General features: G+C 36.7%; 1 protein-coding gene and 1 long non-coding RNA gene across 3 annotated transcripts in view; both read left to right on the top strand.

Moving 5' to 3' along the window:
- The window catches only part of LOC142977577 (membrane-bound alkaline phosphatase-like), a 28,699-nt gene extending 22,048 nt beyond the window's left edge, over positions 1 to 6,651 (top strand). The window contains exons 4-8 of one of the 2 annotated variants that reach the window (XM_076121550.1): positions 1,541 to 1,710; positions 2,450 to 2,617; positions 3,116 to 3,281; positions 4,034 to 4,357; positions 5,074 to 6,651. In XM_076121550.1, coding sequence (XP_075977665.1) covers positions 1,541 to 1,710; positions 2,450 to 2,617; positions 3,116 to 3,281; positions 4,034 to 4,357; positions 5,074 to 5,351 — 1,106 coding nt within the window. In that variant the 3' untranslated portion in view covers positions 5,352 to 6,651. The remainder of the gene's footprint in view (positions 1 to 1,540; positions 1,711 to 2,449; positions 2,618 to 3,115; positions 3,282 to 4,033; positions 4,358 to 5,073) is intronic. The other variant, XM_076121549.1, reaches the window with a different exon arrangement.
- A 3,272-nt stretch (positions 6,652 to 9,923) lies between these two features.
- Positions 9,924 to 22,580, top strand: LOC142977708 (uncharacterized). Its single transcript, XR_012959723.1, has 3 exons — positions 9,924 to 10,227; positions 14,131 to 15,318; positions 20,723 to 22,580. It is a non-coding gene; the product is annotated as an uncharacterized LOC142977708 (long non-coding RNA).
- Positions 22,581 to 25,216: the final 2,636 nt, after the last annotated feature.

The raw sequence follows: 25,216 nt of genomic DNA, 5'->3' as shown, positions 1-25,216 counted from the left end.
TCAAAATTACTATAAATTAGTTTCTCTTTCTTTTTGGATAGACGACTCCCGCTCTAAGAATTGTTCTAGTGGCGCGGAGACTTTTACAAACATATAAACAACGGACACAAAGTACAATCAGACCTGAAACAATTATTTGTGGATCGTATAAATAATTTAATTGTTCCGTGTGGGAATCTAACCCACGACCTCCCAAAGCAATGATAGTGGCGTAGCGACCTAAAAATCACCTTCAAATAGGATATAATGCGTTTAAAATTTAAACCTGTACCGGCGATAACCCAATTAGTAAAATACTACAAGTGGTAGGTAAAACGCCTGTAAGACATATTATAGCAACATGCTGACAGATGTAAAATACAGATTTAAATGCAATAAGGCAATTAAGTACAAAGGAACTATAAGATTGTATAAACACTGATTCGATTTACTGACTAAAAAAAACTACACTTTAAACAAAATTTTTGCCATATGGTTTAACAGCTTGTCAACTAATTTCTACATTGCTCAGTATTTCAAAAACTGATATTTGCTTTTTTTTTAACACCTACACGAAAACACAACATTATAATATTATATCACAAAGAATATTATTATATTCATTTACAATACGTCACATGTGCCTCAATAATACACCTACGTAAAGACACTTTACAATTACGGAACAATTGATCATTAACAAATGAATGCGTGGAAATGATATATGATTCATTATCTTTAATGTTTTGTACGTGACGTGTTTCTTTTAATAATAATAATAGACTAGAGGCCGCCCGCGACTTCGTCCGCGTGAAAACCCATCCTGTCTAAATCCCGATCCCTCGGAAACTCCTGGATAAATACCCCAAGTGTTATTCTAAAGGTGCTCCCAGCTACACAGCAATTGTATTACGTTATACAACATTGTGTAACACGATAACAAAACAATTTTTTTTAAACAAAGCTTATAAGCTCGTTTCTAAGGTTATATAACTGCTGTGTGGGAGCACCCTAAGTCTTCAGCAACCTATATACCAAATTTCATCGTAATCGCTTCAGTAGTATTTGCAAAGTGAAAGAGTAACAAACATCCATACATACTCACAAACAATCGCATTTATAAGTAGGATTTACTTTGCGACATCGTCCACGTTTTTTACAATGATCTTCTAAGAAGACGTGATAAACAATGTATATATGACATAGCATCGAGATTTACCACAATCGGACTATGTACAACTGAATAGCTATGGTTTTTTCCATTGAAACCGGATCAGCGCCTCTAACGGGCGCAGTAGGAACTATTTTCGCCATACATTTTAAATGTAAAAATCTCGGCACTCGATAATACTGACTGAAGATTCTCTACAGCCGATACTTAGCGAGTATCAAGAAGTGACATTTTAAATGTACTACATAAATAAGTTCTTTAGGCACCTACTAAAGGCACTGTTTTGATTCTCATTCAACATTTTTCGATAGCTGGTCGATAGTCTACAGTGGTAGAGAATCGTGCTATTGTTCATTTAATTTAATTAATCTCTTCTTATTTACATTTCAGGGTTCGTGACTACCACACGGGTGACTCACGCGTCTCCCGCAGGAATGTACGCTCATTCGTCTGAACGTAACTGGGAGTCTGATGCCGACGTCCCAACCGAATGCCTGACTCTTGGCTGCAGGGATATTGCCTACCAATTGGTCATGGATAGCCCTGGACGACATTATAAGGTAGATTCTTGTTCTTCTTCTTCGTGTCATTTTTAAAGTGGCGCCCAGATGCGCTCACCGGTTGGTAAACGATCTGTGGGTTAAGCAACCCTTGGCGCGGTCATTCTATAGATGGATGACCGCATAGTGGTATTTGAGCTGGGCGTCTCCGTGCTTCGGAGGGCACGTAAAAAGTTGGTCTCGGCTTTTATCTGCTAAGATAACAGTCGTTAAGCTATGTCAAAGGCCTCTCAGGCGACCACTAACCAAACGACAAACAAACAAAATTTTTAAAAGCTTCGTGCTGCTCGAGTGTCTTTGACAGTAGTTCGATCATTGACCATACGGAGACTAGGAATGAATTGAGGCGTTTATAACCAGTTGCTATCAATCGATTTTGAAACTGTATACAAGTAAAGAATACAAAGAGTTTACACGACATTAATCTAATATATAAAATTCTCGCGTCACAGTTTTCGTTGCCATACTCCTCCGAAACGGCTTGACCGATTCTGAGGAGTATGGCATATTGACTAGGTCTAAGAATCGACCAACATCTATTTTTCATACACCTAAGTGACACTTTTTTTTTATATGGCAAAGCAACCTTTGCCGGGGCAGCTAGGTTATTATAAAGACAAAAAGTTTTTAAGTATTATCAACATTTCTGTGCTCAGCCTTTATTTTTCATATTTTTTGCACCATAATTTCCTCTCCAAGCCGTCCTATAAGTACTTAATGCTTATATCAATATTTCCAGGTAATTATGGGCGGTGGTAGAAGAGAGTTGCTGCCAAACTTAACGAGTTCCACTGAGAACAAGGGCCGCCGACTGGATGGACTTGATCTCACTGAAATGTGGCATGTGGACAAAGCGCAAATGAACGCCACTCATCAATACGTTACTGACAGAAGAGAACTATTGAAGGTACTGAAATATGACTGCTTCTTTTCTTTTTATTTACCGTAATTCTAATTCTATGTTGTGACTCCTTCCGTAGTGCTTAAGTTCGCCATGCCGCAATCATTGCGTCAGCAAGTCTTGGGTTCGATTCCCACACACACCAACTATTTGTGCGATTTACAATTAGATGTTTGGTGATGGTTGTACTTTGCAATCAGCCCCAAAAACGCTCCAGAGGTATGGTATAAACAGGCTTATGAGATTTTGCTGTTAAGATGTTTTTGTGTTTGCCTGGAGTTAAGAGTTGGTGTGACGCAAATTTTGCCAGTGAACACAGTTCTTGATCCTGAGAGATCCTGAGCCAGTTGTGTTAGTTATCCGTCCCACTGGGCTATGAGAGTGTACCTGTGTATTGTACACTTGAACAGTAAAAACAAAGTCATGCATAGATTGCTGGTCTCGACGAAACTGTCCGCTGATACTAATACAGCCAAAGTAACCATTGTCATATATTTTCACCAGGTCTTCAACTCCGACGACCTTCCCGAGTATCTTCTGGGCCTGTTTCGCGATGACCACATGGAGTACCACTTGAAAGCACAGAACCAGCCTACTCTTGAGGAAATGGTGGAAGTAGCCATCAAGATGCTTAGCAGAAGCGAAAAAGGATACTTCTTGTTTGTTGAAGGTAATTCAGAAACAATTTTTAGTTAACAACATTAATTCTTCTTCTTGTGGTCAACCTAGTGTCAATGTTGTTCAAGCCACCCGTAGACCTTTGACGTGGCCTAACGACTGTAACGACTGTTATCTTAATTGACCACAACCGGGACAGACATTTTACGTGTCCTCCTCGGCACGGAGTCGCCCAGTTCAAATACCACTATGCGGTCACTCATCTGTCGAATGATCGCACCAAGGTTTGCTTAACCCACAGATCGTTTACCGATCGGTGAGCGCAACTGGCTATAGGCGTCTCAAATAAAAGCAACATTTGACTAATTCCCGGTTTCTGTCATTCTGTGGCACATTTAGCGGTAGTTTATGTATTCAAACTGTCATGTTTATATGAGCTTAAACGCTATTGAATAGTTAACTACCGCTAATTGTACCTTAGCAACCAGGCATTAGTCTTAAGAGCATTAAGCCGCTTCGCAGAAAATAGGGAACTGTGTATGACGCAGACCTAACATCGTCACCGTCTCTCCGTTACAGTAACCGGTTGTGCATCTTAACTATGACTTCATATTCTTATCGTTTCTCATCGATTACTCATCATATTGGCACGTTAATCCAAAAAAATGATATATACTTTACCTTGAAATGTAAATTTATATAGGAGTTCAAATAAGCAGATTAGATATACAAATAAAATAGACGGTAACTTATGAGTAAGGTTTAAAACTGTTTGTATTTATGACTTCATATTTCCTGTTTTAGGTGGCAGGATAGACCACGCTCATCACGACAGCCTCGCACATTTAGCACTTGACGAAACAGTTGAGTACTCCAAGGCCGTTAAAAAAGCCAGGGAATTGACTAATGAAGAGGACACACTGATTGTCGTCAGTGCAGACCATGCTCATACTATGACGGTAGCCGGCTATCCATCCAGAGGCAACGATATCTTAGGCACCGTTGACACAGCCACGGGGTTGGATGGGAAGCCTTACACTACGATCAGCTACGCCAACGGAAAAGCACACTCTATTGATGAGAATGGAACCAGAGTGGATGTCACTCAGGACCAGAATTTTACAACTCGTAAGTTGCTTTAACATTTATATTTTTATATAATAACTTCGCTTGCGTCACATAAGAGAGAATGGGTCATAATTTTCCCCGTTTTTGTAACATTTTTCGTTGCTACTCCTCTCCTAATGGCCGTAGCGTGATGTTATATAGCCTAAAGCCTTCCTCGATAAATGATGTATTCAACACAAAAAGATTTTTCTATTCGAACCAGTAGTTCCTGAGATAGCGCGTTCAAACAAACAAACAAAGTCTTCAGCTTTATAATATTAGTATAGACTATAATAAAAAACTTGCCACAAGTATGTGGCATTAAACTTCTTTGTTTGTTTAACATAGTTAGTCGCAATAAAAACGTGTTAGTAAAAAACTGAGTGGTATGTATGTATGCATTCGCTCTCTTTTGCGAAAGGTCACGAGTTCAAAACTAAGCCACAAAAAGTGACAGATGACGAGCAAATAATTACATGTAGTATGCACGAGGATGAAACCATCGTAATTATCTACAACCGGCTAGCTATCGAGAAATTGAATGTATAAAATCTGTTCAGCGCCTCTAGCGGCCGTCGTAGTAACTAATTTTGCAGTACATTTTAAATGTCAAACTTTCGATTCTCGATTGTTCCCATTATAGAGATTGGCGCTACAGTACGCTACTACGCTTTCACGATCCTGCGCTTGTCTCATTCAACACATTAAAGATCCTTAAAATCTTTCTTTGTTTCCAGGTGATTTAGAATACGCATACCCGAGTTTGGTGCCTTTGGACTCAGAGACTCACGGTGGGGAAGACGTGGCTGTCTACGCCTCAGGTCCTTGGCAGCACCTATTCACGGCCAGTTATGAGCAAAACCTAGTCCCTCACCTAATGGCATATGCCATGTGTATGACAGAAGATCACCATCAAAACTGTGGAAAGAACTCCAATGATGGAGTACATATACAACCTAGTAGAACAACATTATTAGGTATATCTGTGATTTTCGGTCTAAGATTATACTTTTAGGTAAAATACTTAATTTTAGTCTAGGATCTCGAGTCCGCTCTCGTGTCGTCGTATTTTAAGTCCGATATTTACTCGTATATTGGTAAATTGAATTGCTACTTAGACAGAAATAAATAATTAACTTCTAAAAAGAAACATGAATACAGAATAAGACGAAATGTTCAATTTATTACAATATACTGGTACTGAACAAAATGCACGAGAGTGGACTTTAACCAGGGTTACATTGCGGGACAAATTTCTTGCGACGTGTGTCGGCGACATGTTAAACGTAGCCGGGCGATTTCGCTTAACGTTGGCCCAACATAGGCCCCAACGCTAATAGTTCAACGTGTGGATCTAGAAAATGGCATTGGTCCCAACGGTGGCGCGAGCGTTGGTAGTTGGCCGGCTCGTGTCGGTTTCATCAGACGAATCTGCGCCAACGTTCGCGATTTGACGGGATAGAACTAGTTTATTAGCCAACGTGTGTACGCCTCACCAATTTTGCAGTCCAACGTTGGCACGAGCGTTGGGACCACCGTGTGGAGGATAACATATCAGGCGATATTGCGCGGCTGATGTTCAAAGCGACGAGGGAAGAATAGCATGTAGAGTAAGTGTGGCAAGTTGTACGACATCGCCCGATGTCGCTGGCGACGCGTGTCACAGGACATCTGTGTGTCCCTGGATTTGACGTAAGAGATGCTTGAGTGTAGGTGTGTTTTTAATTCAGTTGGTTGTGGTCATGTCTTTCTGTGTAAAGTACAAAATAATTTTATACTCTTGTAAAACAATAGTTATTTATTTATGGATACAAAGCTACAATCTCGTCTATGTTTGAAGTCGGTCTGTTCGTCTACGTTTCTAAAACCGTTGAACAGTAGCTCGATTCTCTACTACTATCGACTACTTACAATCGGCTTGTCATCGAGAAATTTTGTACGAAAATCTGAACAGCGCCTCTGACGGGCGTCGTAGAAACTATTTTGGCAGTACATTCTAAATGTCAAACTTTTCGATACTCGACAGTACCGACTGTACAGAATCGCACTACTGGTTTTCAGAAGCGTAGAGCTAGTTGAAGACCTGTATTATTTTAAATCCTTGACCACTTGCGTAAGAGGCGAATGCAAACTCGACAATAACTGTTATTTCTTCCTAAAACATAATGAAATTATGTAAACTGCGCTGTGACATGTACGAAATAGAAAAACTTTGTAAATAATATTTAAAATAATTAAGTTATTTGTAATAAGTATGACTTAAATATTATATAATTATTCAGTATTTTATTAAATAATAAAAAAATCTTAGTTATGTATTTAGTTGTTTTATTCACTGAAATATACACAATCAATCAGCCTAGCCTTTCTTTCAATTATGTAGAAGTCGGCTTCCAGTTTCACCGGATGCCGCTGGATACCAGTATTTTACATAGAGCGACTGCCTGTCGGACCTCCACAACCCATTTACCGGGGTAATAATATGATGAAATGAATTGTCCCTATTGCACCTAATTATGCATACACGTGTGCATTACTTATGTGTTACCTTATGTACCGCCAAACACATTTAACAATTTTAAACCGATCATGCTGAAACTGAAAGTAACGATCTCCCAACAAATTCTACTCCTGAGGGGATTAAAGTTTGTATGACGCTTCGTCAATTTTAAACCGATCGGGCTGAAATTTTGCACGCATAAAGCAACGATGATGTAGGCATCCCCTAAGAAAGGACTTTGATACATTCCACCCTTAAATGGATAAAATAGGGGGTGAAAGTTGTCATACAAGGTTTGTCTATTACAAAAAAATTAAAATAGTCTGAAACCTTTTCACGCGGACAAAGTCGCGGGCTAAAGCCAATTAGTTTATAACCTAGATTAACACATAGGTTACCTTTTTGCCTTTAAAAATATATACGTACTCGAACAGAAGCTTCTTTATAAAAGAGAAAGAAAAAGTGTGCAGTGTTTAGCGCTAACTGTTACGATGAGTCATTCCGTGTGACCTGTTGAGTGTATGAGCAATGATCAGGTGCAAGCGAAATGTCCATCCATTAGTAGGTATTATTGTCTACTAGTTTGTACACGTGGTTCCGTCTGTATAAAATCAGAAAAAGCATTTCAGACCACTATAACCTTTATGGTTTTGTCATGGTTTTATCGCGTAGTTAGTTGTTAACTTGTAGTCATAATTGGTTTTAGAGTGTGACTAGCTAAACCTTTGAAAATAAAAGGGTATATTTCTTAATGTGTCAGATATCCCGGCTTCAAAGCTTTTAACACTGTTACCATCGCATCTATACTAATATTATAAAGCTGAAGAGTTTGTTTGTTTGTTTGAACGCGCTAATCTCAGGAACTGCGGGTCCGATTTGAAAAATTATTTCAGTGGTAGATAGTCTATTTATCGAGGAAGGCTATAGGCTATATATCATCACGCTACGACCAATAGGAGCAGAGTAGCAATGAAAAATGTAACAAAAACGGGGAGAATCTTGACCCATTTTCTCTTATGTGACGCAAGCGAAGTTGCGCGGGTCAGCTAGTTAATGATAAAAATCGGAACTGGCTTTCATTATCCCCTCAGAAACCCAAAAATGCACATTCAAGCAACCCATCTATCGAAAGTCTCCGATCAAAGGTGCTTAACGTACAGTTTACCGATTGTAGGCGTGATACCGAATAGCCGGATCCACAGCAAACGATTCAAGCGTCTGATCCAAAGCGTAATGTTGAAGGACGAGCTATCCACGAACCATGATTCACGATCCTGAGACCTTGCTTGTACATTTAACGATAGTTTATCTATTCAATAGCATTTAAACTCATATAAAAAACGCTATTGAATAGATAAACTACCGCAAAATTTGCTTACAAACCGGGGGTAAGTCTTATTACTATAATCAACTAAAATGAAAATTCGTTGAAATTACATTTGTCTCTTATCACAGTTCTATCCATCTTGGATCACGAGGATTGACGGATGGATTGTCGTGGATCCGGCTAATTACCTTGAGCGCCTCATAACCAGTTAGGCTATAGTTCTAAAATATACGGCTAAGTCTAATATTCATCAAATAAAGTAAACACATTTGTACATACCGTCGGTAACGGTAATACCGTCAACTTTAGTAACTATATGAATTCGTTGGTAACTTTACCAATACGGTATTAAATGACTAACGCGCTTTTGTACTTATCAACAAACTCAAAACTCAAGGCCTAAGCCCTCCCCCCTCGTTTGGGAGGAGACCCTTGCCTGGCAGTGGGACAGAAATGGGTTATTATAAAAATGTAAAATTACATATAATTACACTAAATATTGTGCCATTGGAAGTAAAACCTACCAAATTTTTTCAGTGATTATAATTATTATTAACATTAACAGAAGTAGCGATAGCCGAGTGATATAAGTTGGCAAGAGCAAGGTCGCCGAAGGCAGCCGAGAGGTCGATGGCTGGAACCCGAGGTATCATACCAATGACTTTTCGAAGTTATGTAAGTATTATTAAATTAAATAATTATCACTTGCTCTGGTGAAGGAAAACATCGTGATGAAACCTTACATGTCTTAAATTGTATAACACATTTCTTGATGAAAAGTCCCCAACCCTCGTTTAGCCAGGATGGTGGACTCAAGACCTAACCCCTTCCTCGTTTGGTAGAAAACCCTTGCAAGCCGTGGGACAGTATCAGGTAAAAAAATCATAACAGACATACCACAGTCGACTAGTTAAAAATAATATCCTTCAATAAATTAATCCTATATTAAAAATACCGTTTTAGAATGTAAACGTTTATGTAACTCAGTTCTTTACATCTCATATGTCGTATAAGGTCATCAAAACACAAAAATGCGGACACGGAATGACACCCACCCACAGATTTAAATACATATTTATATATCGAATTGCCTTTCACACGTGGTTAGTCATCATCGTTCTGAGAAACGCTATAAAGATCTGAACACACTTAACAATTATATAATACGATTATTAGATGACTTGTCGAACTGCTGATGTCATAAGGGCGAAGTGGTATTTTATTTTCTAATTTATCCTAGTACATATTTATGTATGGATTACGATGAAATTTGGTACGTAGGTAGCTATAGAACCAGAATTACACAAAGGCTATTTTTTATCCTGGAGTTACCGATGGATCGGGATTTACACGGGAATAACGAGTTATGGAAGCGTTTCCACGCGGACGAAGTCAAGGGCGGCCTCTAGTACTAAAATATTTTTCAATAATAGCTCTTCGATGGGGATCGTGCTCGGTATATGGCAATAGACTCGCCCCCTGTTACATGGGAATAACCATTAACTGTCGGTAAAAACTACAAAAAAATTACCTCAATATATATTTTTTTTAAGTATTATTTCGGCGCTAAAAAAATGGAAGTTTTGTAACAGTAATGAAATACAAAATAACTTATTCCATAAAAAAATACCATAACAGGACCTTAAAAAAATCGCACCAAGTACCATGTGTGTTTATAAAATATGAACACTGTCTTATCGGCGCCTGCGCAGGCTGCGACTAATTAAATACCTGTCGTATGTCCGATAACTTGATCGGATTCGCGCATTCAGTCTCATTGTAGCTGGTGACCGGAGCACACGTCGAAGACAACTGCAAGACAAAAATGGAAAAACCAATAGTGTTCAGCGTATTAGTTGTATTACTATTGACGCTAATCAATAGTACAAACGCAAAAAATGTAGCCGTGGAAAAATGTTCGGGAGATTTGAAGTGTTTTTTGGATAATGTACTCAATTTTGACAATAGTGAAGTGAGACTTAGAGAAAAAAGAAGTTTAATGGTCAATGGAAAGTGCCCGCTAGGATACGTGAGATATTTTAGACTGTGCATTACTTGCGATCAGTAAGTCTATAACAATTTATTATTTATTTAAAACTCAAGGCAACACAACAGACTTTTCGAAGTTACGTGTGTTTTAGAAACAATAAATCACTTGTTCGTACGGTGAATGAAAACATCGTAATGCAACCTTGTATGGCTGAGAGTTCTTTAGAACAGTTTTTGAAAATGCAAAGTTTTCATTCTGCACTTGGCCAGCGTAGTGGACTTAAGGTTTAACCCCTCCCTCATTACAGGAGGAGATCCTTGTCCAATAGTGGGACATTAATGGTTAGATGGGTCTATCCCACTAGTCCCGTTGAGTTGTCCCGTGACGGGACAACTGGCACTATTTTGTCCCAGTTGTCCCGTGGCGGGACAAGTGACACTGTTTTGGTGCCAGTTGTCTCGTTGCAGAAAAATCACGGGACTAATGGGACAGACGGAAGGGTCAAAACAACTGGTTCTATTGAGTTGTTGTGTGACAACAGGTACTTGGTACTTTGGTAAGATAGCAGATCATGAATTGTACGCTATATCATATCATATTATTTGTTTGTCCTTTCCATTTCGGGACTATGGAGTTACGGACTTTTGGAAGGCATGCGTCCCCACGCACGAAGCAAACTCGCAGAGATCCTTTTAGACAGTTTTAGTATAACAAAGATGTAATGGGACACAATCCGGTAACTATCCCTGTGTACACTTTGAGTATTATTACTAAGATATAGATTTAAATACCTTTGGTTTTACAATTTATCTACACAAGTATAGTGCATATTCCATTTGAGATATCTACCCTTGTTAAAATGTACTAGTTTGTATAACGTCTGCTATCTTACCAAAGTACCAAGTACCTGTTATCACACAACAACTCAATGGAACCAGTTGTTTTGGCCCTTCCGTCTGTCCCATTAGTCCCGTGATTTTTATGCAACGGGACAACTGACACCAAAACAGTGTCACTTGTCCCGCCACGGGACAACTGGGACAAAATAGTGCCAGTTGTCCCGTCACGGGACAACTCAACGGGACTAGTGGGATAGACCCGGTTAAATTTATATATTTTATTTTATGTTGGAACTGAATTCAGCGAACAAAACAACACAAAACAGCAATGAGTTTTTTTATTTACTGATAAGCGTAATTGTTCTTTTGAATGAGAACGGCATGTAGTCTTTGAAGCCTTCGAATACATTCATAAACTGTTTCAAAGAACTCTCAGGCATGTAAGGTTTTATCACAATGTTTTCCTTCACCGCTGGAAGTGGAACATAATTATTTTAATACACACGTAACTTCGAAAACATACGAATTCGTGAATTGTATTTCTTTTCTGCGTCACTCGGTCTGGCGGCCTTTTCGTGACAAATTCAAAATTTCTAAACAACCCAAGTGCGAGTCGGACCCTTGCACGAAGGATTCCGTACCAAAAAAACGAAATTAACGTTTATTGTAAGGGGACACCCATTAGTATTTTTAAAATTTTTAGTATTTCTTTTTATAAGGGCAACGGAAATACATAATTTGTGTTTTTTTTTACTAGCTAATACGGTTTATGAGATAAAGTCTAGTGACAGACGATCATATAGACTGCGGAGGCATAGTAATAGGTTTCCGTTTTTACCCTTCGGGTACGGAACCCTCAAAAATAGTTATTTTTCTATTACTTTGATGTATTCATTCAATATTGGGGCAGGTTTTAGAGTATATTTAACTAAGGTATTGTGTCAATTGGTAGAAATATGCTAATGATTGTTGAAGATGCCGAAAATGATTCTTAATGCCTACCGAGTGTGTATGTGTGTGTGCATGTTATTGAAATAGTTTATTTGCCGTGTTGAACAAACCTGTGTAAGCCCAAACGACCTTGACAGAAGAATCGGTATATCTAACAAAATTTATACTTAACTTTACAATGTACAGTCAACCTGGGTAACTTTGAATCATTTGGGTAACATTGACAGTGGGAATTTGAACTAGTTTCGATAATTTTTTCATATGAAACCAACACAATTGATTAATACAAACTTATACCAAAATATAATATAAAAAATAGTTTTAACAAATACTAAATAATTACGTTAATAAATACAATGTTACCAATTAATTAATAATATGTGCCATAATAATAATATAATCTTAAATAAGTTAGTTAATAGTTATGTATATCCATGTAATATCTTTATGTTATGTAAACAAAAGTATGGGTGATTTGCCTAAAATAAATGATTATTTAATTTAATTAAGGTTTATTTTAGTTTTGCAAACTTTTATCCATTGTTTTATCCACTGTCAATGTTACCCAAATGATTTAAAGTTACCCAAATTGACTATAACGGGTTTTAAACGCGATTGAGAATGAAAAGTTAAGATACCTACCTTATTTGTTTACCCGACGTGTCGAGCAAAGCGCAATCACGTCGATAAATATTACACCTTTGTTTCATCGTAAAACATATGTTTTTAATAAAATTAATGGTTCTTTTGTATTGATTGTTGGAAATTAATTACAGCTACACGATGTCATCGAATTCAGTTAAATCGGAAAAATAAGTAGTAATAAACTCGATATGTATAAAATGGTCACCCATCCACAGAACAACCTCGGCAAGCGTAGCTTAACCGTAGCGTCGATCCGCGTGTGTGGTCTCTCGATGTCGTATACACAATACTTACATTGATTTTGTTTGTTTGTAATTAATGTCCTCGCCTTCACTTCCGCTTCTTTATATTATTTTTAAAAAACGGAAGTAAAGTCTGAAAAATAAATTTATAATTCGGCTGTACTTTTAATTTCGCGTGTGAGTAATCATGACCGACGGCTACGCTAATATTTGTCATGATTATCGAATTCTTTGATCATTACACATAACAGTCATCGATTATTTTAAAAGTATTTGTAATATGATAAGAGATTTTCTAAAGTACCTATGATGATTAGGCACAGGTAACTCCGTGGTAAGTAAATTTTTAGATACTAACCAGTTGTTGCCCGCGAAACGTTTGCGTAAATGATTTTACAAAATAGTTTACACAGATTATGGGTGACTAGCTGACCCGCGCAACTTCGCTTGCTTCACCGAAAAGAGAATGGGTCACAGTTTTCCCCGTTTTTGTAACATTTTTTGTTGCTACTCCGCTCCTAATGGCCGTAGCGTGATGCTATATCGCCTATAGCCATCCTCGATAAATGGACTATCTAACACTGAAAGATTTTTCAAATCAGACCAGTAGTTCCTGAGATTAGCGCGTTCAAACAAACAAACAATCAAACAAACAAACTCTTCAGCATTATAATATTAGTATAGATTGATCATACTATTTGACTGAATCACTGGTAAAGGAATAGAGAGTGTACCTGTGAATTGTGCATTGACTTTGACACTACAAATAAAGATGGCTACACAGTTGGCTGGTTTCAATGAAACTGGCCGCCGTAGCCGAATATTGGCCAGGGGGACATTAAATACCATAAATTGTGGTCAAGAAATTCACAGGCGGTTGCATTCTAAACTGTAACCGCGCGGCTAACATCTAGCAGTTAACCGCTAGTGCGTAAGGGGGTTAAGAGAACGAAATTAACATACATTTTGACTATGGACTAGTTTATGCTACCTCAAATTAACATTTTAGGTCTATCTATCTATGTATCGTCTGGTTAGTGGTCAACCTGGTGTCAAAGTTGTTCAAGCCGCCCGAGAGGCCTTTGACATGGCTTAACGACTGTTGTCTTAATTGAGAATAACCGGGACCGACTTTTTACGTGCCCTCTGAGACCAAAGCACGGAGACGCTCAGTTCAAATACCACTACGCGGCCATCCATCTATAGAATGACCGCGCCAATGGTTGCTTAACCCACAAATCGTTTACCGACCCGTGTGCACAATTATTTTTAGGTAAACATTACTCTTTTTTTGTTTCAGGTACACGAATATAACCGGCCAGGATTGCTAATAAAAATATAATAGTAGAAAAAAATTACATCTATCAAAATGCGTAGGTATTACGTATATCAGTTGACAGCTAGCGTACGTCAAATTGATGTTCACTATTCAGTACATTGCTGCTTTGAAGTTACGTGTTAATCAATATATTCTAAGAGATAATACGATGTACAGCATAGGTGTTTTCAAATTGTTGTCAATTGAGATACATAGCCTTCCTGTCCGCCATCGAGAGTTATCATCGTTTCAAGAAGGTTTCCGTACCAGTTCCAGCTAAAAAAAAATGTTTTAGTGTGATAGAAATGTGTTACAAAATTCATGTTTACGTGTCAATAGATACTTGTAAAGGCACTGAACTTACCACATTCTATGGCCTATACAATAAGTATTGCTTGCGAAATTCCCACGGTCAAGAATACTTCGTGACTTGTTCAACAATATGTACCTATGACATATGCTTCGAAGTTTAGAGTTACAAACATTCAAGACAAATAACAGCATTTATTACGAAAATTAGTTAGAACTTCATCAGCTTCCAGGCTCACCAGCGAGCAGCCGTTGAATATCAGTATTTTGCATGGAGCAACTGCCTATCGGACCTCCACAACCCAGTTACCTGGGTTACAACACGATACCCTTCAGTAAGATTGGTTATCAGACTTTCAGGCTTCTATATTAATTTATTTGTTAAATTAAAAACTAGAAATGTCCGGTTCAATGTCTTTCAAAATAAGATTTCAAGATAACGTCAGTTTGGACGTTTCTTGACAGTGTTTGAATAAAAATTGTTATTCTCTTTGAAATGATACCTACTTGTAAGTATAGTTGGGCCATGTCAAACGTGCGAACCAAGTCATGTCATTATATCGGAGTCTCTCGCTCGCACTTACACATTGTCACATTCATTTCATTCTTTTGATTATGACGTAGTTCGCTCGTTTGTAATGGCCCAACTATAGCTATGCCTTGCCATAACATTCGTAGAGTTGTTAGTTATAACTTTAGCGCCATGTTATAGGCGAATCAATTGTCGTACCGAGCACGGTACCAAACTCGAAAAGCCTTCGTGTTCCTAAACATCGTCTAGAGTACAAAGACCGTTTATATAATTAAATGAAATATTATCGGTAAGCACCTTTTTTTTTTTTCAATTGTTCTAACTCTAAGGTTTCAGTTGCGTTACGGCGTTCGTACGTAATAGACGAGTGACCAAGTTAAATAAATACTTTTATTCGTTCTATCCGTTGCAGCCGGTTGACCTTGAAGTGCGGCCGGCCGCCCGGTGCCGTTCTTTACAACATTCATTATGAATCAACATTTGTATTATTTTTCTAACTATGGAGGATAACAACTTGCAACTGAATAATACGCCGTTATATACAAATATATTGATGAATAGTGATTCATTAAGTGAGAATGATATGTCGGAAGAGATGATGGAACAACGTTTAGAAGAGGATTACGTAAACAATGATAGTAATATGAGTAACAATACAATAAAAAGAGTTCGCGAAGAAACGGAGGCCGATTGGACAGTAGTTCAAAGAAAAGAAAAAAAGATAAAAGAGAACGATAACTTTGAAATTTACATAACTAGCAAAGAGATGCTGCCTAAACAGTTTTCCCTTGCAAGAATGTTTAAACAAGAAGGCATAAACAACATCAGTACGGTGAAGTACCTGAATTTATATAAAATACGGGTTGATTTTAAAGAGGAGATAGACGCATCTAAACTTGTGACATGTGAGTCGTTTATTCGTAAAGGATGGAGGTTTCAAAGGGCTATGGAGATGGCATATTCTTATGGAGTGATAAAAAACGTTGATATAGATATGTCTGAAAAAGACATATTAGAAAGTATTACATGTTCGAATGATGTGCAATTGCTATCGGTATTACGCCTCAAAAAACGTAATATTGATAAAAGAGATAGCGACGAGACATGGATACCAAGTGAAGCTGTTAGACTGTGCTTTAAGGGTAACTCTTTACCGACTTTTGTGATTGTAGATGGCTTGAGAATCAAAGTTGAACCTTTTTTATTTCCAGTCACGAGGTGTAGTTTATGTTGGAAATTTGGGCATTCACGCAAGACATGTTCGGCGAAGAATCTCACGTGTCCTAGGTGTGCTGGTAACCATGAATTATGCGATTCAACAACACTTAAATGTAGTAATTGTGGAGGGAATCATATGGTATTATATAATGGTTGTCCTGCGTATTTGAAGGAGAAAAAAATAAGAGAGTTGATGGCCGAGTTCAACTGTACGTATCGACGCGCTACGATGATCTATGTTCCTCCTATGAGTGATAAGAATGAGAAGCATGATATATTTAGTGAGTCCACACTGACTACACCCGTTACCAAAAATGTTGTGACATACGAAAGCTGTAATACACCAACATTTGCTGATGTAGTAAAGGTTGAGGCTGTGATACACAAAGAGAAACCCAAAAACAGTTACTTCACTAAGAATAAAATGCAGACACCATTTTATCCAACACAAGCTGTTGTTCAGGAGCCTATTGTTGAAGAACATGTGTCTAATAAAAAACCTGAAGAGTGCACTGAGGAAAGTAAAAGAGAAGTAAACTTTGATGAATTGCTATCGAGACTGAAGGAAATAATTTTTTTAAGAAACGTTACAATACAATCTAAAATTCAGAGTGTTATAAAATGTTGTGTGCAATGGTTAATTTTAGTTATCGTGGAAAATATATCGGATTGGCCAGTATTGAAGAAACTTTTAGACTTGTTTAATGGGTAAGATACAAAAACTTAATATTGTACAATGGAACGCTCAAAGTATACGTCCTAAATCGGTTGCTTTTGAAAATTTATTAGTACAAGAAAAGATCCACATTGCTGCGATTTGTGAAACATGGCTAGAAAAAGATAGCTATTTTAAATTAAACGGCTATTACATTTATCGAAGTGACCGAAGTGACCACTACGGAGGAGTTGCTATTGTTATTCATAACTCTATTAAATCTCAACACCATATGATTCGTTTAAGTAATCCCCAGATATAAATAGTTTGTATAAAGGTCTTTAACTGCATGGATATTAATTTTGTCGTCTCGATCTATTGTCCTCCCTCTGTGCAAACCTGTCAAAAAGAATGGGATGAATTATTTTCTGAATGCAATAAAAAAACTTTAGTGTTAGGGGATTTGAACGGTCATCATAGTAACTGGTCCTGTAAAACTGATAGAAGAGGTACTCAAATATTTGATTCTTTACTTGATCATCAATTAATAATGTTAAATAACGGCTCACCGACCAGAATTAAATTAGTTAATCAAATATTACAACAATCGTCTCCTGACATTTCATTGGCGTCATCAGATATAGCGTTAAAATTTTATTGGTCTCCTATGAATGAAACGTTGGGTAGTGATCATTGTATAATAAGAATTTCTACAAATCTCATCGTTAATCCTAGTAATGTCATGCGTAGAAATTATAAAAAAGCCAATTGGGATGAATATAAAACTTTACTAGAGAAGTTATATACAAACTTTCAATTTTCAAGTAATTTACAACTGACTTATAATTCTTTTATCGATTACATGAACCTTGCGGCAGATATTACTATACCTTTTATTACTATCAATCCAAATCCTAATACAAAATTCACACCGAAACCTTACTGGAATGCTACACTATCGAATTGTGTTGCAGAACGTAGGTTAGCGTTAAAGACATTCAGGCGTAATCCTACTCCATACAACTTAATTGTCCTTCAAGATAAGGTACGCATTGCTCAAAAATCGATTCGTAATGCAAAAACCGCGGCGTGGCAAAATTTCTGCACCAGTATTAACGAAAAATCATCATCTACCGAAATATGGCATAAACTTAGATGGATGAAAGGAGCTAAGTCGCGTGGAGACTATATTGATGAAAATAGAGCTAACCTTTTGCTGCGAAGCTTAACTCCTGACTTTGTATGTCCACAAGACTTACGTTTCTATACACATAACGCTACACTGAGTGAAAAAATTACAATTCAAGAATTAAATAGAGCGATTCGTCCTAAGGATACGTCGCCTGGATATGACAATATTTCTTATTCAATGTTAAAACATTTGCCAGAAGGGGGAAAGCAAATATTATTAAGATTATTTAATGAATTTTACAGTCTAGCATTTGTACCTAAACAGTGGAGAGATGTCACTATTGTCCCAATCCCCAAACCAGGCCGCAATCCTAATAATGTATCATCATTAAGACCAATATCGATGATCTCGTGTCCTTGTAAAGTTTTTCATACCATTCTAACCAGAAGATTAGAGTGGTACATGGAAACAAATAAATATTTCTCTAACGATACCACTGGATTCAGAAAATGTCGTTCCGCGCTAGATAATTTAGCCAATTTAATTTTAAGAGTACAAATAGGGTTTTTTAATAAGCAGTCTACAATAGGATGTTTTATTGATGTAGATAATGCGTATAACAATATCGACTTAACTTGTTTAATGATAACAATGGATAGATTGGGCGTAGGGGATAAAATTTGTGCATACGTGTGGAACTACTTAAAAGAAAGAAATTTAAAAATTACTCTAAACAATGGTTGTTTATGTCGTAGTACGGGTCGGGGACTGGCACAAGGTGACCCTCTTTCTCCACTACTTTTTAATATAGCTACTATACCCATTTGTGATAATATACGCCAGGTCTATGTTTCGCAATACGCGGATGATTTCGTGATTTACACAACTGGTGATAATATATCGATAGCAACAGTCAATTTACAAAATGCGCTAGATACTTTAGTCAATTTACTTTTAAATTTAGGCCTGGAAATATCAACATCAAAAAGCCATGTTTGTGTGTTTAAAAAAGGTTTTAAAAGAGACACTGTAGATCTTCGGATAAATAATGTATTATTACCGGTTGTGGACAATGTTAGATATTTGGGCTTATGGCTTGATCGTTCGTTAAGATGGTCAAAACATATTAATGAGACAAAATGTAAGGTAGTTAAGTTTGTGAATATATTTAAGATACTTACCGGGTCACAATGGGGTGTACATCCTATGCATATACGTCGGTTATATATATCGTTGATAAGGAGTAGGTTAGACTACGGTAGCATGTTTTATGACGACGCGTGTCAAACACACCTAGGCAAACTAGATAAGATTCAAAATATATTTATGAGACTGAGTGGGGCATTTGTTAAAAGCACTCCCATACATACTATGGAAAATGAACTTCATATTCAACCCTTATTTATACGGAGACATTATCTTGCGGGTAAATTTTGGCTTACATCTAAATCTTTTACAAAAAATGAAATGATGCCTTTACTAAATGAACTACAGAATTTCTGTCAAAGTACGCTCAATTCGCGACGGTGGAGAAAACCTTTGTTAGTTACAGTTCATGAATATCTTAAAAATATTACAGTTCATGTGACTGAACAACTAGAGATGTTTACGTTAAACACCTGGGTCGCCAATGTGGATCTCTCAAAAATCATAAATACAAACATGGAAACTGTAACAAAAGCCAAGAAATTCTATCATTCGTACAATCTTAAGCGACTAGCTACCCATTATATAAATTCGAAATATAATTATGTTTACAAAATATTTACTGATGGATCAAAAATTGGCGATAGGGTTGGGGCGGCGGTATTCGATCCGCAGTGTAATGTGTCCATAAAAATTAAAATTAATAATAATGTAAGTGTAATGCATGCCGAACTTTTAGCGATTGCGGAAGCGTTAGCATATGTTGATTCGTTTTCAGAAGGTTACTATGTAATTATCTCAGACTCCAAGAGCGCCCTCCAGCATCTGGCTCGGTGTACCTCGACATTTCGAGGAACACCGATAGCCTATACTATTATCAAAGACATATATGATCTTATGAGTAAGAACAAAAATGTCACACTCCAATGGATGCCTTCTCATATTGGCTTGATTGAGAACGAAAAGGTCGATCAACTAGCTAAAGAAGCTTTAATTGACGGTTTTGAAGTTACGTATCGTCCATACTATACAGACCTGCTATATGTTATTAAAAATCGTTGTTTTGAATCATGGACTGAATATTTCAATGTGAGATCATTAACAAAAGGTATTTGGTATAAAACAATTCAACCACATATTACTCGTTTTCCGTGGATCGATCAAGCTAATATGAGTAGATCAGAATTGATCTTGGCGTTAAGACTACGCTGCGGTCACATTCCATTGAATCAGTTTGCACACCTTATGGGAAAAGTAGATTCACCTAATTGCACGATATGTAATGTTGTAGAGGATGTGCACCATGTTTTAATGGAGTGTGTACGGAACAAAGTTCAGAGGGAGCAAATATTTTGTAAAGATAGCTGTAACGTTGGACAAAGTAATAGTATTCTCGCGTTTCCACTGTCTGAAGAAGCGAAATTAGTATATAGTATGGTGAAAGTTGCTCTTATCAGTAGATTTTAAAGTTTATATATATATCTTTTATAAATGTATGTATATAATGAGGGTGCCATAATCACTTTGTGACAAAACCCTCGTAAATAAATAAAGAGAAAAAAAAAAAAAAAAAAACTCTAAGGTTTGCTGCAGGCATAACTGTAGCGTGATTCTGTCCAACTATAGAGTATCGACAACCGGCTAGCTATCGAGAAATGTTGTATGAAAATCTGATCAGCGCCTCTAGCGGACGTCGTAGAAACTATTTTGGCATTACGTTTGAAATGTCAAACTCTCGATACTCGAAAGTAAAGACTGTACAGAATCGTGCTACAGGTCAGCTCGTTCGGCAATATTTATCGAGCAACAAAACCGACTCGTAGCAACTATTACTACACTTGTTCAGCTTGTGGCGATCGGGTAGTTCCTTTGGATCTGATCGTCACAATTAAATTTGACTTAAACATCGAGGCGAAGCTATGTCGAACTACTTTTTTTTTAAATTTATTTACACTTATTCGATTTTGCCGCCCGTCTAGGCCAATAATGCCGAACCAAATAGGTAAAATATATGTGAGTTTCTAGCAAGTCTAACTTATTTTATTTGTAAGGTTTAGAACTGGAACTGGTTGACGTTATAATTCTGCTCGGAGCCTCTCTAGAAAGAATTTAATGTACTTTAATTTAATATAATGAGTATATAAATTTATATCAGATGGGAATTTGACAGTTCTTTGAACATATTTATTGTCATTTTGTTTACCAGACAGGTTAATTGTTATCTGGCATTTATTCATAAAGTGTGAAACTACACTTAAGTACGTATATAACATTTACCGACCCTTGAGGTAAATCCTAAGATTTACCAAGTGAATAGTGGTAAAACTTCGAAATTAAATAATTGTTCGGACTTTTACCATTGAGAGTTGGTAAATCTTAGGATTTACCACAGTTCGGGCTTTTACAGTAACATACATATACATAGATTAACGTTTGTTGAAAATATTTGCTAGAAATAACAATATTATTGTAGAGATTTATGCATGTCAGGTAGCTTGACTTATTGACAATGTTGTTGCACCGGTAATACCGGTCGTAAGAGGTGTAGAATGCCAATAAGTAAAGTAAAAAATAAACAAAGTAGAACTATCTACTTCCAAGCTCATAATATATAATACCAAAACTTAAAAGGATATGTGGGAAAAGCGTTGTCTTTTACTACAGGCAATTTTCGCTTAAAAGAAGGCTCCAATCACAAAGTTATTGTATAAAGTAAACGAAATAAAAAAAAATTGAATTTTTGCTGAGCTGACTGGGTTAACAAAAAAATATTAAACTTGTACTCGTAAAAAGTTAATCTAAAATGCTCAGGCTATGTGATTTATTTCGTAAATAATGCTTAAATTGTAATGATTACAGGCAGATTTTTTTTTACGCACTCATTTCATACAAACGAAAAACGAATCTGTGACGTCACTATAGTTCTATACTAAAATGAAATTTTAAAATTGCGTGCTCATTAAACTCATTATAATTAACTGTAATTGTATGTAAACAAGCTGAATGCTATAACAGTATCTCAAATTCAAAGTAATTTTACAATCCTGCGTGTTTGTCGAACAAATTAATAATTAAATAGATCTTTTCATGCAGAACAGTCCAACAAAATGAGACAATGTATATGTTGCAGTCAAAACTCATAACCAGTCGAAACTACTATTGACTAGGAAAATCAGTCATGAGGGAAACTGCTCTAGATATTGAAAATATCTTTATTCAGAGATTTTCAAAGATTTTTGATAAATAATGTCATGAATCAAGAATCGAACTCTACAAATTAAAATAAATACAATTCACTATTTATTGTTCAATATTTAGGGTAGCTTCCCTCCACGGCCCATCATTCTTCTATATTTTTTCGCCTTGTATATTTATCTACTGATATCCAAAATGGAACTTAAAGTGATTGATAATTGTCAGAATAAATTAATTAAATTTCATATTTTTTTGTTTTATTAACCCCCGACGCAAAAAGAGGGGTGTTATAAGTTTGACGTGTCAGTCTCTGTGTCTGTCTGTTTGTGGCATCATAACTCCCGAACGAATGCAGTGATTTCAACTTAGTTTTGTTGTAATAAAGGTGACTTATGTGCGAGTGTTCTTAGACATGTTTGATGAAAATCGGTTAAGCTGTTTAAAAGTTGTGGGGGTGAAAGTGGGGAGATTAACCGAAAGTCTGCAAATATACTCGGACTAGCTGACCCGCGCAACTTCGCTTGCGTCACATAAGAGAGAATGTGTCAAAATTTTCCCCGTGTTCGTAACATTTTTTACTGGTACTCTGCTCCTATTGGTCGTATCGTCATGATATGTAGTCTATAGCCTTCCTCAATAAATGGGCTAACTAACACTGAAATAATTTTTCAAATCGGACCCGTAGTTTCTGAGATTAGCGCGTTCAAACAAACAAACAAACAAACAAACTCTTCAACTTTATAATATTAGTAAGTATAGATGAGAAAGTTGTTGGTGGGAAAATTTGAATGGCTTTACCTATCATAAAAAGTATAAGTAAATTAAAAAATGAAATTAGACAATACCCCGACTACTACGGTACTTTAAGATTGAGTTTCTTTTATTATTTTTTACTTTTAAAAGAGAAATTAATCAGTATTTTACTACTTACTGTTTTATATTTTTGATATCTTAACAATATATTTATAATAAATCATCACTGCGTTTTTATGTCTAGGTTAGTACCTACATATACATAAAAAACGCAGATATACCTAAGTTATTGGCTAAAGCCAATTTTTATTTATTTATTTCTCATAGCATTGATTGCCGAGTGGTTTAAATTGGGCTCCTCCCAAGCGAGGGAGGAGTTTGGCCTTGAGTCCACCACGCTGGCCAAGTGCGGGTTAGGGGCCTTGCACGCCCTCAATAAATGTATAAAACGAATGTTAGGCAAGCAGGGCTATATCACGATGTTTTCCTTTACATAACTTCGAAAAGACATTGGTGTGTGCATTGGTTTCGAACTTGTAACCAATTACGTGGGAGGTACCAACTTACATCAATATAATTTAAAAACGCCTACACTTTTGACAGTAGCACGCTTCGCTAAAACGTTACACGACTTCGATACCCAATAATATTATCAAAGGAGATGGCTAAACATTAGTATGAAAGGTATAGTATGGACCCCAGCATTGAATAAGTATTCCTAGTATGTGACAATATGTCATTGTAACGAATGGGTAGCTCAATATTAGTACCTATAACTATAAATCAAAAATTTAAGAAACCCCCGATTTTATACATTTTCTTTTTTTCATACTTTTTATAGATTGGCTAGTTAGGTAAAGCCGTTCTAATATTCCCACCGCCAACTTTCTCGTCATACGAAGCTATTTGAGACTCCATCCGAGTAAATTTCCTCTCCTCCCCTCACTTTCACCCCTTACAACGCGGCTCAGCCGATTTTCAACAAACATGTCTAAGAACACTCGCAGATAAGTAACCTTTAATACAAAAAAAATTAAATTGAAATCATTGTATCCGTTCGGGAGTTATGATGCCACAGACAGACAGACACGAACACACACAAACATAGACACGTCAAACTTATAACACCGCTCTTTTTCTGTCGGGGGTTGAAAAGAAAATACGTAAAATAATAAATCTACATCTATAAAAGAAAGTCGTATTAGTTACATTAGGTATATATTATATATTTATAACTCAAGAACGGCAGAACCAATTTGGCTGAAAATTGGTGGAGATATAGCTTAGAACCAAGAGGCGAACAAAGGATATTTAGTATTTAGTAACTAAATTTTCAGCGTTCTGGTCTGGTCAGAGATTCTCAAATAGAGGCCACGCTGAAGATCATTGCGCCGCATTTTCAGACCCATATTTAAGAACCTCTGGATAAGAGGTTGTTATCCAGTAAACAATTACCACATAATTAAAATCCAAAATTTCAAGTCTATAGGTCATTAAGTTCCAAAGTTAAGCGAAAGCACGTTTCGCATTTATGACACTCACTCATGATCTGAAAAACATTCATTTCAACTATTTCGGAGCGTGATACTCGAAAAATGATGAGAATTTCAGTAAAGTGTATTTACAAAAGTTGTAGACAATTTTATTCTCTTTCATTATGTAGAAGACACTTTTTCTCTACGACGAACCGTTTTAAAGATATTAGTGAAAGACTAAAAAATGGGAACTTTAAACCCCTCCCGCCACTCCCCGCCGCCCCCCCTAGAGGCTGGGATTTTTAGTATGTTTATTCTCTGAGCATCCTGAACCAATTTCTGAAGAAATTGCTTAGGATCCCTCTCACGCACTCTACACTTGCTTTTTTGAGTGGACTAATTAATATTCTGTGGTATAGTGTATCACGACGTAGCATGTAGGTGCTACGCCGTAGCGGATGAATTGACGCATTACGACATTACTAGCATTGAACAATATCTTAATGGACTATTACGTTACGTCCCATATTTACGTTTCTCTTCATTTTCTTAAGGATCTGTTTCTTATCACAAATTTCCAAACACATTTTGTATGTTTCAAAATCTATAGGTGGAAATAGTGGCGTTGAATAAAAACTGTGCATCAATTCATT

This window comes from Anticarsia gemmatalis, chromosome 13, assembly GCF_050436995.1.
Source record: "Anticarsia gemmatalis isolate Benzon Research Colony breed Stoneville strain chromosome 13, ilAntGemm2 primary, whole genome shotgun sequence".
In the NCBI taxonomy this organism is placed as follows: Eukaryota; Metazoa; Arthropoda; class Insecta; order Lepidoptera; family Erebidae; genus Anticarsia; species Anticarsia gemmatalis.
Note: the sequence above shows the minus strand (reverse complement) of the source record. Positions and strands in the feature narration are given on the sequence as shown.